Here is a 16,399-nt window from a genome sequence, read left to right on the forward strand (position 1 = left end):
AGAAGAATACTTGCTAGACGCGGCTACCAAATTGTAGAGTGCTAAACCTCCACTGCAGGAGGCACACTCTAGGCAACCGAAACTGCCAGACCTACACATAGGTCTCAAAATAAAAGGAGAGCCCAGAACCTCAATGAGGAGCAATGCGCCCCCAAGATCCGAGAGAACAAAGGATCTCAGGACCTACCTCCAGCCAGGCCAGCCCAAGCATCGGCAGGTCTGAAATCGGCTGTGTCCAGAAAAAATAATAATATATATATATATATATATATATATATTGTATATATATTATATATTGGTTACTACCATCTTTTTGGAAGAAAGAAAAAAGTTTTAGGGTGAGTTTGGACTAGCAGCACGGGTATGGTTGGGAATGTTAATTTTTAGGTTAATGTATTGAGAAATTATTTATATATGGTTATGTTTTAAATCAATTTGTTTTTAATAAACAAGCTGCAGCCTAATTTTATACCAAAAAATTGTGTTGTGTTGTTATTGGTTAAGAATGTGGGTTTTGTAAATAGGGTGTGATTGGAAGGTATGATTGATTGTGTTTGTTGGGCCGAGTGGACTTGACGACTCATGGGGTCAAACCCAATGCACACAAACAGCCGCAATAAATCCCTTATTGCTAGAGTGTTACTGTCATGTGACACTCATAATCTGGCCCTCAATGTTCAAGAGGAGACTGGATTATTCTATCACTAATAATCCAGGAATGAAACACTACTTCATTCTCACAGCCTCTGTACTGACACTTAACCACATTCTGTTACTCTTTTCCAATCCTCATTTGCCCACTCACCACACACTTTTTCTTGTTTGCTTACATCACTACTCACTCTCAGTTTACCCTGCCTTATATCAGACATATTTCCCTTCTCCTTTCCTTCTGTGTCCATTCCCTCTCCTTTAGATTGTAAGCTTGAGAGCCTCTCTAATGTACCCCAATACTGTACTTGTTTGTTTGTGTATGTAATGCACCATTGTAATGTTTTATTATTACTTGTATAGCGCTGCATAGCATGGCGCTTTATAAATACCTGATAATAATAATAATTATAATAATAATTATTAAATGTTATGGTTCTGCATTTTGCAAGTGGGTCAGACTATTTGTGGTTTAGATGACAGAAACCTATGAAAAGGTAGAGTACGTTTATAATTTACATAATAAATTGGGGACCTGTACTCCTCATAATAGAAGGGTACAGGGTGAAAAAACCTAAGATAAAACAAGAGGGAATATATGATTTTAATTAAAATGAGTGGTTAGGAATATACAGTATGTTTGGCGCTTTTACACAGGGGGAGGTAATTATTTGATTGCTATTCTGTCTTATGTAAGTTGATGCTGTGCATCATTTCTGTATTCTGAAGAAGGGGAGAAATGTCCCGAAACGTTAAATAAATTTGGTATTCCTTTGAAAAAACCCTGAGGTTCACTGTTTATTGTGCAGTATCTATATTTGTAACAGCAACCCAGGTTGGTGTCCCTGGAGGGCAGATACTCATATGGTGGATTATATATATATATATATATATATATATATATATATATATATATATATATATAGTATATACACACATATTATATCATCAGGAGGGGGGAAGGAACATATATGTATGTTACTAGTCCGTGAGGAATGCAGCTAGATTGATATCCTTGTTGAGACCTTTTGGTGTCATAATGTCAAGTGTGTGTATCCAGAAGGTTTCCCGTATCCTGAGATACAGTTCTCTGCTTAGGCCCTCAGAGGCTGTTTTTATGTGTTCTAGTATTTTGCCTCTTAAACAGCTGGGGTCCTTGTTGTGATGGGTTCTATAATGTTCTGATAGATGGGATTTTTCTCCTTTTTCAATGTTTCTAATGTGTTCAAGGAGTTGTTGTTTTTTAATATGGTCTGATCGTGCAAATTGCATATTGTAGTTAACAGCTGCACTCAAGGAGACAACTAATTCTGTCTTACAATTTACTAATGTTTGTATGTCAAAGGATTTATTATTAGATGTAGAGGTCATTTGTTTAGTTGCTTTATGTTTTGTGTAATGGTGAGTGCATGCAACACAGTTTAATCTGTTGCATTTGAAAAATCTCTTGTAGTTAGTTTGTTACCAGATTTTAGTCTTCGTTTTTTCCATTTTAATTTATCTGGTGCTAAGATCGATTTGAAGTTTCTGTTTTGTTCTATAGATTATTTGTCGGCCCTCACTTGTCAATTTTTTTAAAAAGATTGTCCTTTTCCAATACGTGCCAATGTTTTTTCCAAATCTTTTTTTCCTTCATTATAAGTTGTTGTTGGGGCTACTGTTCCCTTTGTTTTTATTTTTATTTTTTTATTTTATTTTAGTATTAGAACTAGAATAATGGAACAGTAGCCCTAACAACAACAAAAATATTTTGAACAAAAAAACATTGGCACATATTGGAAAAGGACAATCTTCTAAAAGAATTGACAAGTCAGGGACCCCAAATAACCTATAGAAAAAATAGAAACTTCAAATCGATCCTAGCACCAAGTAAATTAATATCGGGAAAAAAAACAAAGACTGAAAACTGGTTACAAACTAACTCAGAGGGATTTTTCAAATGCAACATATTTAAACTATGTTATACGATAGTCCTCATAGTAATTGAGATAATTTCCAGTAAGTGGAATACCTACCGGGATACTATTTATTTAGCATATTGTTGTCTATGCAGTGTATCTTTTTTATCTTGAGCTCTGAAACACCCCTTTCTTTGTATTATTGTCTTGTGAGGAACAGGAGTACTTCTGCTGATACCCTTTTCTATTTTTTTTATGCTGCCTTTAGCTTTTTAAATACACGTTTCTTTAGACATAAAATAACCTTTTTGCCTTTAATTACTTGTGGCCTCCTGCCACCTTGAATTAAAGAGATAGTAAATTCCATATTAAACTTTCATGATTCAGATAAAGCATGTAATTTTAAACAACTTCATAATTTACTTTTATCATCAAATTTGCTTTGTTCTATTGGTATTCTTAGTTGAAAGCTAAACCTAGGTAGGCTCATATGCTAATTTCGAAGCCCTTGAAGGCCACCTCTCATCTGAATGCATTTGACAGTTTTTCACAGATAGAGGGCATTTGTTCATGTGTTTCATATAAATAACATTGTGATCATGCATATGGAGTTATTTAAGTGTCAGCACTTATTGCCTGAAAGGTAAAGTCTTTGAAAAGATCTGAGATAAGGAGGCAGTCTGCAGAAGCTTAGATACAAGGTAATTACAGAGGTAAAACATATATTTCAGGGTTGGTTATGCAAAACTGGGGAATGGTGAATAAAGGGATTAAATATATTTTTAAACAATAACATGTCTGGTGTTTGCTATCCATTTAAGGCATCCTACTTCTCTTCCCATATATATATATATATATATATATATATATATATATACACTCACCAGCCACTTTATTAGGTACACCTGTTCAATTGATTGGTAACACAAATTGCTAATCAGCCAATCACATGGCAGCAACTCAATGCATTTAGGCATCTAGACGTGGTGAAGACAACTTGCAGAAGTTCAAACCAAGCATCAGAATGGGGAAGAAAGGGGATTTAAGTGACTTTGAAAGTGGCATGGTTGTTGGTGCCAGATGGGCTGGGCTGAGTATTTAAAAAACTTCTGATTTACTGGGATTTTCATGCACAACCATCTCTAGGGTTTACAGAGAATGGTCCGAAAAAGAGAAAATATCCAGTCAGTGGCAGTTGTGTGGACGACAATGCCTTGTTGATGACAAAGGTCAGAGGAGAATGGGCAGACTGGGTCAAGATGATAGAAAGGCAACAGTAATTGAAATAACCACTCGTTACAACCAAGGTATGCAGAATACCAGCTCTGAATGCACAACACGTTAAACCTTGAAGCAGAAGGGCTACAGCAGCAGAAGATCACACCGGGTGCCACTCCTGTCCGCTAAGAACAGGAAACTGAGGCTAAAATTCCCACAGGCTCAGCAAAATTGGACAATAGAAGATTGGAAAAACATTGCCTGGTCTGATGAGTCTCGATTTCAGCTGCGACATTCAGATGGCAGAGTCAGAATTTGGCATAAACAACATGAAAGCATGGATCTGTCCTGCCTTGTATCAATAGTTCAGCCCCGTGATGGTGGAGTAATGGTGTAGAAGATATTTTCATGGCATACTTTGCGCCCCTTAGTACCAACTGAGCATCATTTAAACACCACAGCCTACCTGAGTATTGTTGCTGACCATGTCCATCCCTTTATGACTACATTGTACCCATCTACAGTGTACCATGTCACAAAGCTCAAATCATCTCAAACTGGTTTCTTGTACATAACAATGAGTTCACTGTACTCCAATGGCCTCAACAGCCACCCGATCTCAATCCAATAGAGCACCTTTGTGATGTGGTGGAACAGGAGATTCGCATCATGGATGTCCAGCCGACAAATTTGCAACAACTGTGTAATGCTATCATGTCAATATGGACCAAATTGTCTAAGGAATGTTTCCAACACCTTGTTGAATCTATGCCACAAAGAATTAAGGCAGTTCTGAAGGCAAAAGGGGTCCAACCGGTGAGTGTGTGTATATATATATATATATATATATATATATATATATAGCTGTAAGCCTGCCCAGAGGGCAGTCTATGTTTAAAAAATATAAACCCCCAAGCTAAAGTTACAAAAAATAAAAAAAGTAAAATTACAGAAAAAAATAAACAAAGCTATCCAAAATATAAAATTTAAACCTAAACTAATACCCCTATAAAAATAAAAAATACCCCCCAAAATAAAAACACCCCCTAATTCTAAACTGCCAACAGCCCTTAAAGGGCATTTTATAGGGCATTGCCCTAAGTTAAACAGCTCTTTCACCTCTAAAAAATACTAAGTCCTCCCTAACAGTAAACCCCACCCACCCACCTAACCTCCCAAAATAAAAAAAAACTAACAGTGAAAAAAACTAAACTACCCATTGCCCCTAAAGGGGCATTTGTATGGGCATTGCCCTTAAAAGGGCATTACGCTCTTTTACTGCCCTTTAAAGGGCAATCAGCTCTTTTTCAAGCCCCCAAAAAACCCTAATCTAAAAAAAACAACACCCTCAAAAATGTATATAAAAAAGCCTAAACCTAAGCCCCAAATAGGTACACACTGTTCCTGAAGTCCAGCGGAGAAGGTCTTCTTCCAGATAGATCCATCATCTTCTATCTTCATCCGGAGTGAAAGCGGCACGGAGCAAAGGTGCGGAGCTGTGTGCCTGGATCCTCACCGGCGGCCCTCAACGGCAGTGGTCATTGGCGGCATGGAGGCTCCTCTTCATCCAATGTCCGTCGTAGACTGAAAATTGAATGCAAGGTACCCCAATAAATTTGGGGTACCTTGCATTCCTATTGGCGGAAATTTTGAAATCAGCCAATAGAATTAGAGCTACTGAAATCCTATTGGCTGATTTCAAAATTGAATTACTGTTAGGGGGGACTTAGTATTTTTTAGAGGTAAAAGAGCTGTTTAACTTAGGGCAATGCCATACAAAATGCCCTTTTAAGGGCTATTGGTAGTTTAGATTAGGGGGTGTTTTTATTTTGGGGGGACTTTTTTTATTTTCATAGTGATAAGGTATAATTTTTTTATTTTTGATATTTTTTTCTGTAATGTTAGACTTTTTTATTTTCTGTAATTTAATGTTTTTTTATTTTAATTGTAATTTAGTAGTAATTGAGGTTAATTTAGGGGGTGTTTGGTTAGGGGGCTTAGTAATTAAAATTAGTTATTTGCGTTGTGGGGGGGTTGGCGGTATAGGGGTTAATATATTAGGGTTATTGCGATGCAGGGTTTTGGGCGGTTTAGGGGTTAATAGGTTATTTAAAGTTATTATGATGTGGGGGGTTGGCGGTTTAGGGGTTAATAGGTTAATTAGGTTTATTGCGATGTGGGGGGTTGGCGGTTAAAGAGCTAATGGGTTAAACAGATTTATTGCGATGTGAGGGATTGGCGGTTTAGGGGTTAATATTTTAATTATGTTATTTGCGGATTAGGGGTTAATAACTTTATTATTTCGCAATGTGGGGGTTGAGGGTTTAGGTGTTTGTTAATACTTCGAGCGGGAGGTTAGTTTTTTTCATACTTCGTGTGGGCGGTTATGTGTTTTTATTTTTATTTCCTGTGGGAAGTTACGTGTGTTTTAGTTATTTCATGTGGACTGTTGCATGTTTTTTTTTTTAGCGGATTCGAGTTTGCCTACACTGCATCCAGGTGGATTATTTTGGCTGCCTCATGCATTTAACATTATTTTGAGGATGCATGTTCAACTTGCGATGGACCCGATACAAACACGATTATAGTATAGATATGTAACATGAGTTTAATGCCCTTTTAAGTTTAAATTCATATACAATGGTATAGTGAAATCTCTGCATGTAAAGGGACATGAAACCCAACTTTTTTTTATGATTCTGGTAGAGCATACAATTGTAAACATTCTATTAAAAATGTTGCTTCATTCACTCTGTATCCCAGCAATGTACTAATGGTAGCTAACTGAACACATCTAGTGAGCCATTAGTAATAGACAAATCGCAGCCACCAATCAGCAACAAGCACCCACTAGTTTAGCATATGTACAGATTATTTTTCAACAAAGGGTAACAAAAAAACAAAGTCATTTTAAAAATAAAAGTCAATTTAAAGTGTCTTAAAATGATGTGCTCTCCCTGAATCATGCACGTTTGACTTTCATATCCCTTTAAAGGGACACTAAAGTCAACATTTCTCTTTCAGAAAGAGCATACAATTTTAAAAACTTTCCAATATACTTCTATAATTAAATTGTGCACTTTTGTGTCGAATTGAGTCTTTTGATATGCACACTTCTGAGGCAACAGCTCCTACTGAGCATGTGCAAGAGTTTATAGTGTATTCATATATTATTATGTGATTCATTGATAACTGTTACATGATACAGGGGGCAGGGAGAAAGAAGGAATTTAAAATTTGTCAGGAAAAATAATCTACTTCTCATTTGAAATTCAGAGTAAGATTCATAGCATTGTGTTTTTATTATGTATTTGCTGGTTATGCAATTATACTGTATTTAATTGTCATTTGAAGTCCTCTCTTAAAGAAACATAAAACTAAAATGTATTTCATGATGCATATAGAGCATCCAATTTTATAACAACTTCCCAATTTACTTCTATTATCTAATTTGCTTTGTTCTCTATGTATCTTATGTTGAAAAGCATACCTATGTAGGTTTAGGAGGGGATATAGCTGCTGATTGGTGACTGCAACATATATGCCTCTTGTCATTGGCTTACTGATATTTCAGTTAGCTCCCAGTAATGCATTGCTGCTCCCTACACATGAGCTCTTCATTTAGCAACAACCAATTAAAACTGTTATGTGAGCGCTGTTTAGTTTTAAAGTTCCCCTTAAAGGCTTAATGAATCTCCTGGGTTTTTTTTGTGAAAAAAATGGTATTTGGATTAATTCAAATAGTTGAATTTTATGCCGTTTGTACAATTGTACTACTCTAATCAATGTGCTGGGTATTTTACAGTGCCAGATCTGCCAATAATCATAGTGAAAAGGTTACCAAGAGTGTCAACAGATAGATAAATTCCTAGCAGGTCATATCATCTAAATCTGTGGAAAAAATGCTGCTAATTGGTTTAATGAGCAATTAAACATGGAACAATCACATTTTAATTATGCATTTAAAAGAGCATGTTTAAAGTATTACTTAATCTTCACAGCTCCAGCTTCCCTCAGTTCATGAAGTAGGTTCAATACTTTTCCATCCAATGAAGAAACAGGACAGCTGTACACTTTATATTTATTCTCAATCTATCTGGGTAGCCAAGCACCCAATAGTGCCCAAGGAAAAGTGTTTGTAATTACAAGATTCTACAGCAAAACAACATTTCCTTTACAGGTTTAAGATAACTTAATTTTCATATAAAAATAAACTATTGTATTGTTCACATTTTGCTTGTGTAAATGCAGAAATTGTGGGGTATTACAGCAGCCATCATAACTATACATATAGGCTTCATTATCATTAAATATGGATTCAGAAACCCACAAATGATATATATAATATATATCACACAAGCTATGTTTTAAGGGAATTGTTTCTGGGAATAAAGATATGACATCATGTACTTACGGACAATGCACTGGTTTCCTGCAGGGAGTGTTTTCCATCCAGGACAACAATAGGAATGGAAGCGAGACCCACATACATTTGGCCTTTAGAAAACAAAAACAACAATAATCAGATTTATTTATAAAGTTACAAATGGCAAGGTTCACACAAGTACCCAGTGACATTTGACTTAAAATGTCAAATTGTTTTTACTTTAACAATCAACAAAATGTATTCCCCACGTAAATTTCATAAGAGTACAACAGACATAACTTCCATGTATATAACTTTTAGGACTAGCTTTGTTTGCTCTATTGGCATCCAGGGTCAGATTTATCATTAAGCACAGCTAATTTACCCATTGCTCCTCTCAGAAGATTGCCTTGTGGTTAGCGGATATAGAGTGTGCATAATAGAACACACAGGCCTGGGAATCTAGCTAAATGAACACAGCACTATTTCTAAACCAATTTAGGCAATGCATAAACTAACATGGCAGTTGTGCATTTAGATGTCTCTAAAATGTTTAACATGACATCATTCCTCAGAGAATTGTGACCAACAGCAATTTCTATCTATTTATAGGGGTTTCCATTGGTTTTAAGTAGTTAAATGTTTTGCACCCCTATATATTATCTTACATTCTATGTTCTGCCTCAAGTACAGGTAATCAGACACTGTGATGTAATTTTATAGAATTGATTAGGGATGGGCGAATGTGTAAATTTCCGAATTTGAATGTTTTATAAATCCGAAGGTTGATAAGAACAAATATTGTTAAAAATTCTATAATAGAATGCTATTTACAGTTTTCGAATGTCACTTTCGAATTTGAATGTTTATAATTATATCGAATGTTCACATTCGAAAATTTCAAATTTAACATTCTATTTAACAAATGCTATTCAGAAGTTCAATAGTTCATGTGGTAGGGAGGGAATCTAGTAAATTGATACATAATAGATACAAATATATCATTTTGAATGTTTCTATATAGAATATTGTATAATTTGAATATTACATTTAAAGAAAGCATTAGAAATACTATTACAAATATAAATCAAATTTTTCAAAACGAATATTTTCGAATGCAATTGTAAAATTCGAAACCGAACATTCGAAAATCGAATGTTAGAATGTTATGTAAACATTCGAATTTCGATTCGAACGAATGTGTTAAAATTCGTTTCATTTTTCGAATGTTGCAAAACATTCGCCCATCCCTAGAATTGATATCATTGGAGAGAAGTGGGCCAACAGTTGAGGAGAGTCTAATGAACTTGAATCTAAAGGGTATCTGCGATATGAAGTCAGTCATATCTTTCACAAAAAATTATATTCTTATAGGATAACATAATATATATCAAATTATATTAATATAGGTCAACATACTATATTAAAAAACTGACGGTTTGTAAAAGCTATGATGAGCTTAAGTTATGCAATGAACAACCTCAAAGTGGTATATCATTGAAATAATTTTTATTGTCATTATATATTCATTTTCTCTAGAGCATTTTATAGGATGTTGATATAACCATATTCTCCTCCATTCAAATTATTATTGCCCTATCCAGGAATATACTGACAATTTATATTTCTTCTGTATGATTTGTAATATAGCACAAGGCAAGGATTCAACTGATTTTCTTTTTTCTCTAACTACTAGACATTGAGATCTAATTACAAGTTAGTAATATAGCTCAATTCAAATTTATAATCATCTAAAATATGAGCATCAAATGTTTATTTATGACTGTAATTAAAGGGACATGAAACCCCAAACTTTCTTTCATGATTCAGATTGAGCAAACAATTTTAAATAACTTTCCAATATACTTATATTATCTACTTTGCTTTGTTCTCTTGTTAAAATGAATATCTAGGCAGGCTTAGGAGATTGAAGCTGGCTGCTGATTGGTGACTGCACATACAGTATATCCCACTAGTCATGGGCTTACAGCTGTGTTCAGCTAGCTAGTAGTGTATTGCTGATAATAAAGGATACCAAGAGAGTGAAGCAAAAATTATAATAGAAATAAATTGGACTTTCACTTCCCATCAAGTCAATATGGAATCATCCGAATGTAGTTTTAGATTTGAAGTATTTTAACTTACCATTACCATATATAAAACTTTCCCTTCCTGGGAAGGGAAAATGGCTAATTGGGCTCAATTTGGACATTTCCATTTAGGGGTGAACTCACTTTTGTTGCCAATAGTTTAGACATTAATGGCTGTGTGTTGAGTTATTTTTAGGGGACAGCAAATTTACACTGTTATACAGGCTGTACACTCACTACTTTACATTGTAGCAAAGTGTAATTTCTTCAGTGTTGTCACATGAAAAGATAAGTGCAGTCACTTTTGTGAAATACTGTATATATATATATATATATATATTCAGCATATATATATATATATATATATATATATATATATGTGCTCATTTGCCACTTTATTAGGTACACCTTGCTAGTATCGGGTTACACCCCCTTTGCCTTCAGAACTGCCTTAATTCTTCATGGCATAGATTCAACAAGGTGTTGGTAATATTCCTCAGACATTTTGGTCAATATTGACAGTTGCTGCAGATTTGTCGGCTGCACATTCATGATCCGAATCTCCTGTCCACCACATCCCAAAGGTGCTCTATTGGATTGAGATCTGGTGGCTGTTGAGGCCATTGGAGTACAGTGAACTCACTATCATGTTATAGAATCCAGTTTGAGATGATTTGAGCTTTGTGACATGGTGGATTATCCTGCTGGAAGTAGCCATCAGAAGATGGGTACACTGTAGTCATAAAGGGATGGACATGGTCAGCAACAATACTCAGGTAGGCCATGGCGTTTAAACGATGCTCAATTGGTACTAAGGGGCCCAAAGTGTACCAAGAAAATATCCACCACACCATTACACCACCAGCCTGAACCATTGATACAAGGCAGGATGGATCCATGCTTTCATGTTGTTTATGGAAAATTCTGACCCTACCATCTAAATGTTGCAGCTGAAATCAAGACTCATCCAACCAGGCAACGTTTTTCCAATCTTCTGTTGTCCAATTTTGGTGAGCCTGTATGAATTGTAGCCTCAGTTTCCTGTTCTTAGCTGACAGGAGTGGCACCCGGTGTGGTCTTCTGCTGCTGTAGCCCTTCTGCTTCAAGGTTTGATGTGTTGTGCGTTCAGAGATGGTATTCTGCTTACCTTGGTTGTAAAGAGTGGTTATTTGAGTTACTGTTGCCCTTCTATCATCTCAAACCAGTCTGCCAATTCTCCTTTGACCTCAGGGATCAACAAGGCATTTTCATCCACACAACTGCCGCTCACTGGATATTTTCTCTTTTTCGGGCCATTCTCTGTAAACCCTAGAGGTGGTTGTGCTTGAAAATCTCAGTTGATCAGCAGTTTTTGAAATACTCAGACCAGTCCATCTGGCACCAACAATCATGCCACTTTTAAAGTCACTTAAATGCCCTTTCTTCCCCATTCTGATGTTCGGTTTGAACTTCAGCAAGTCATATTCACTACATCTAGATGCCTAAATGCATTGAGTTGCTGCCATGTGATTGGCTGATTAGCCATTTGTGTTATTAAGCAATTGAACAGGTGTACCTAATGAAGTGGCCAGTGAGGGTACATTATATATATATATATATATATATATATATATATATATATATATATATATATATTGGTTTACTGACATTAGGAGCTCTACTACTTTTGACAGTGCAATTAACTAGCTCTAATATTTGGAGCCAACAACCAATAGTATAATTAATTATTTTTTGTTTAGCTATGATTGCCTGGCAACAGGATAAACTGACATTTTACATATTTAAAGGCCCAAGAGCAAGATTAACCTTTAAAAAGACTGCACTAGCAAACAAGATTTATTGTGTGTTTTTGATCCTTGGACTACACCATTTGGAGGACCATCAGTCCTTTTGATTGAGAGATCCCTTTGACATTCCATGATGGGTGGCATCTTGTATCACATGGATTTACATTGCCAATCTAACACTGTAAACTCCCAGGGAGTCTTTTTCTATATATTGCAGTGAAACGAGTCAAAGGAAACACCATTTTTAATAAGAAGAAGGAGGAAGATTTTAGTCCCAAAAATAAGTATTTCTCCTACATACTATTTTTACACTTTAACTCATGTTTACTTATTAGAAGTGGCACAAACATGACACACATTATTTATTGGACAAGAGGATGAAGAATGTTAGTACACAACACCATGTTCATACAAATACTAGGAGTAGGTTCCTAAGAGAACCGTGACAATGTATTCAACAAAAAGTTCAGGAATAGTCGGTCGTGAAAATATATAAAAAAGCAAAAAAAAAAAAATACAATCCCTCATATTAAAAGTGTTGAGATAATTGTCCTTTAAGGCCACATTTTGTGAGCGGCCCAGCAGTGAGACAGTTAAAAGGTCAGTCTACTCCAAAAATTATTTTGTTTAAAAATATAGATAATCCCTTTATTACCCATTCCCCAGTTTTGCACAGCCCTCATGGTTATATTTATATACTTTTTATCTCTGTGATTATCTTGCATCTAAGCCTCTTTTGACAGCCCCCTGATCACATGGCTATTAATTTATTATCTATTGACTTGCATTTTAGCCAATTAGTGCAGTGTCAGCCACAACTCCACGGGAGAGAGCACAATGTTATCTATATGGCCCACATGAATTAGCAGTCTCGCGAAAACCTAAAAATAAAAGCTTTGATAATCGGTTGTCTGTAGTGGCTTAGAAACAGGCAGAAATTTAGGTTTAAATGTTATAAAGTATATTAATATAACAATGTTGGTTGTGCAAAGCTGGGGAATGGGTAGTAAAGGCATTATCTATCTTTTTAAACAATAACAATTCTGGTGTAGACTGTCCCTTTAATAAAGGATCCATTCCTTGCAATCTGCAATGTGCAGTGTTTGTTAATTGCAGGGTGTGATTCTCTAATTAACTGTTTCACTAAAGGGCCACTCACAAAATGTGGCCTTAGAAGGATAACTTAGATATGTGTTGCACTCTTGAAAGCCTGAAATAAAGTGTTAAGGCTTGAATATATGCATAACAAAACACATACAAATGATGGCGTCCGTTCAAACTCTAATATGATACTTTAAACTTGTCATTTCAGATATAAAAAATAAAAGCGCTATTGATTTCATTTGAGTGGTGTTAGTTTGCGCACTAATTATTATATATATTACCGTATACATATTCTTTGTGGAACACTTACTACTTATTGCCTTGTTATACTTTTTTTCTTTAAATATTGATATAGGCAGCTAATTTTCAAGGTTCATCTCTTTTTATGTAATAGTTTGTTCTTAAATATTATATAAGAAATGCCTTTCACTTCTTTTTAACACTAATTCTGTAAGAATGTTTATGTTTCTAAACAATTTATGGAAGACTCACATTGGCTGTATATTCTTTGCCAATTGAAGAAGTTCAATCTGTCACAGCTGTAATTTAATACGTTCTGTGCACTTCACTAACGGCTGTGACACACTGCAAGCGGGGGTGACAGGGGTGACTCCTGTCAGGGGCCCAATGAGCCAGGGGGGCCCCATGAGGGAAGAACTAAAAAAAAATTTTTTTTTTTTTTTTTAATTTTGGCAGACACCAGTGGGTACTACAGCAGAGTGCTAATTGTGCATGGGAAATTTTATTACAAGGAGTAAAGTATTAGCATTTGAGAGGATTTCTTAGTGTGCACTAAACCACTATGCTCAGTGTGTACAGTGTGTGCCTGAGTCAGACGGCAGATCACTTTAATTTGAAGAGGAGGTAGGACTTACTTAGCAAATGTTTTTTATTTCTTTGTGCACTTTTGTATTGTAACTTCAGTGTGGTAGTAGTTGTATGGTGGGGCTAGGGGTCCATAAAAACACATTTTTTTTAGCAGCAGTGTATTTATGATTATTTCACAATGCTGTAGAAATTCTATATTTAAAACCATGCAGAAATGTTTCCTACTCAATACACAAATGGTAGATGCCCTTTTGGCAGATATGCATTTTTTATATATATATATTACATTCCAGTTTACTGCCCCTTTATGCAAGAACTTTCCAGATGCAAGGAGGCATCTTATCTAAGATTTTTACATCTGCATAAAATTTTATACTCTCAGACTAAGATTGCTCAGTGTTTGAAATGAGACAGGTTAACTTAAAACTGTTCAGTTTACACTACAGCTGACTTAGTTTTGAAATACATACCAACAAGCTTAAATCCTGCATTTAACCAGATCTAATGGTATGAGTACCACAGCTTATGGTCCCACCAAGACCATATAGAGTACAGCATTTTCAAAATCCATAAGTACAGCTGACAGATGGGAACATTTGTACACTATATTTGAAGTGGTGCTCTTGGTTGGGGAAAATAGGGAAAAAACAAGCAAACATATGTCAACCTTTTAAAGGTACTTTTCTTCATCTAGTCATCTACCCAGCTCAATAATGTACAATTTTGAATTCACAGAATTATTTTTGTTTGCACATTTACAAATATGATTCTTTAAAAAGTGGATCTCTTAATTTCTGCAATTTTTTTATCATGCATGTCACACACTGTTGATTTAGGGGATGCAAGGTACATAAATGTTTCCTCCTGTGAGTGTTTCTGTGGGTGTATGTGTTTATGTCTTTGTTCTTTGGTTTGTGTCTCTATGTGTATGTATTTTTTATCTGTGGGTCTCTCTGTGAGGGTGGGTGTGTATGTCTTTGTGCTTTTTCTATGGATGTCTCTGTGAGGGTGTGTGTGTGTTTGTCTTTGTGTGTTTTCTGTGGGTGTCTCTGTGAGGGTGTGTATGTATGTATGTCTGTGTTTTCTGTGGGTGTCTCTGTGAGGGTGTGTGTATATCTTTGTGTGTTTTCTGTGGATGTCTCAGTGAGGGTGTGTGTATGTATGTCTTTCTGTGTTTTTCAGGTGGTTGTCTCTGTGTGTGTGTGTGTGTGTGTATGTCTTTGTGTGTTTTCTGAGGCTGTCTCTGTCTGTGCTTCCTTGGGTGTATGTGCAAGTTTGAGTTTGTGTGTGTGTGTGTGTGTGCCCATTGTCTGTTCCTTTTTAGGACATTTTGACCTTACTACTAATTATTCACATCTTTCTACAGACTTTGAGACAAGACCTTTCCGGAAGTAACCAATCCACCATTTAACCTTTAAATTATTGTTTAGTCAGTTCAGGGCCCTTCCTTTCAGCCACTGCATGCTGTTGTCATAATTTAGCTGTCATCTTTCATTACAAAAAGATAATCAGAACTTCATATTTTGTTTTCTAAATCTCTTTTTTTTTACAAAACTGTTTACCTCATTACTTGTCAGGTCAATGTAGACAAGTGCTAAGTGTCTGTTTGGGTTTCTGTGTCTGAGTGTGTTTCTTTGCGTGTCTGCTAGAGTGTCTATATGTGAATCCTTATGTGTGAGTGTGTTTCAGTGTATGAGTGTGTCTGTGTGTGTGAGTGTGTCTGTGTGTGTGTGTGTGTATGTTACTACTTTTACAACATTTCCAAGTTTAAATATACGTTTTAGTCACTTGGTCAAAAATTGCACATGTCAAAGGAGTGGGGGGTTTGGGGGGGGCCCTGATCAATGGTTGAATCAGGGGCCCCAAAATTTCTAGTGGCGGCCCTGCGCGTAGCTGAGCGCTCAGAGATGAAATATTTGAACTTCAGAAGTGATGCGACGCGGTGCAAAGCAGCTACTTCACCTTGCGCCACATCGCTTGCAGTGAGTCACAGCCTTAATTGTCTGGTTTGGATCGGCTACCAAATCTGAAATTAGAAGATTACAACTAACAGTTCGGCTGCTGAGAGGATTATTGGTGTTCCCCTGCCCTCCTTGCTGGATCTGTACTCTTCCAGAATGAGAAAGAGGACTAGCAAAATCAATAGTGACTCCTCTCACCCTGACCAAAACATCTTTGAATTGTTGCCTTCTGGAAGGCGTCTGGAAGCACACAAGCAGCTTTTTTTCCACAGGCCATTTACCTTATAAACAATTAGTCTACCTCTATGGTTCTTCTCAGTAGGGATGGGCGAATGTTTCTAGAAATTTGAAATTTAAAATGAATTTTGATACATTCGTTCATTCGAATCGAATTTCGAATGTTTATATAACATTCTAACATTCTATTTTCAAATTTTTGTTTTCAAATTTTTCAATGAAATTCGAAAACATTTGTTCGAATAACAGAATGTTTAGC

The 16,399-nt window shown here is 35.9% G+C and overlaps 1 protein-coding gene across 1 annotated transcript in view; it reads right to left on the bottom strand.

Moving 5' to 3' along the window:
- FBN2 (fibrillin 2) overlaps positions 1 to 16,399 on the bottom strand; it is a 649,022-nt gene that overhangs the window by 609,466 nt on the left and 23,157 nt on the right. Inside the window, exon 2 of the mRNA XM_053701643.1 lies at positions 8,182 to 8,264. Coding sequence (XP_053557618.1) covers positions 8,182 to 8,264 — 83 coding nt within the window. The remainder of the gene's footprint in view (positions 1 to 8,181; positions 8,265 to 16,399) is intronic.

The sequence above is a fragment of the Bombina bombina genome, chromosome 2 (assembly GCF_027579735.1).
Source record: "Bombina bombina isolate aBomBom1 chromosome 2, aBomBom1.pri, whole genome shotgun sequence".
NCBI lineage: Eukaryota > Metazoa > Chordata > Amphibia > Anura > Bombinatoridae > Bombina > Bombina bombina.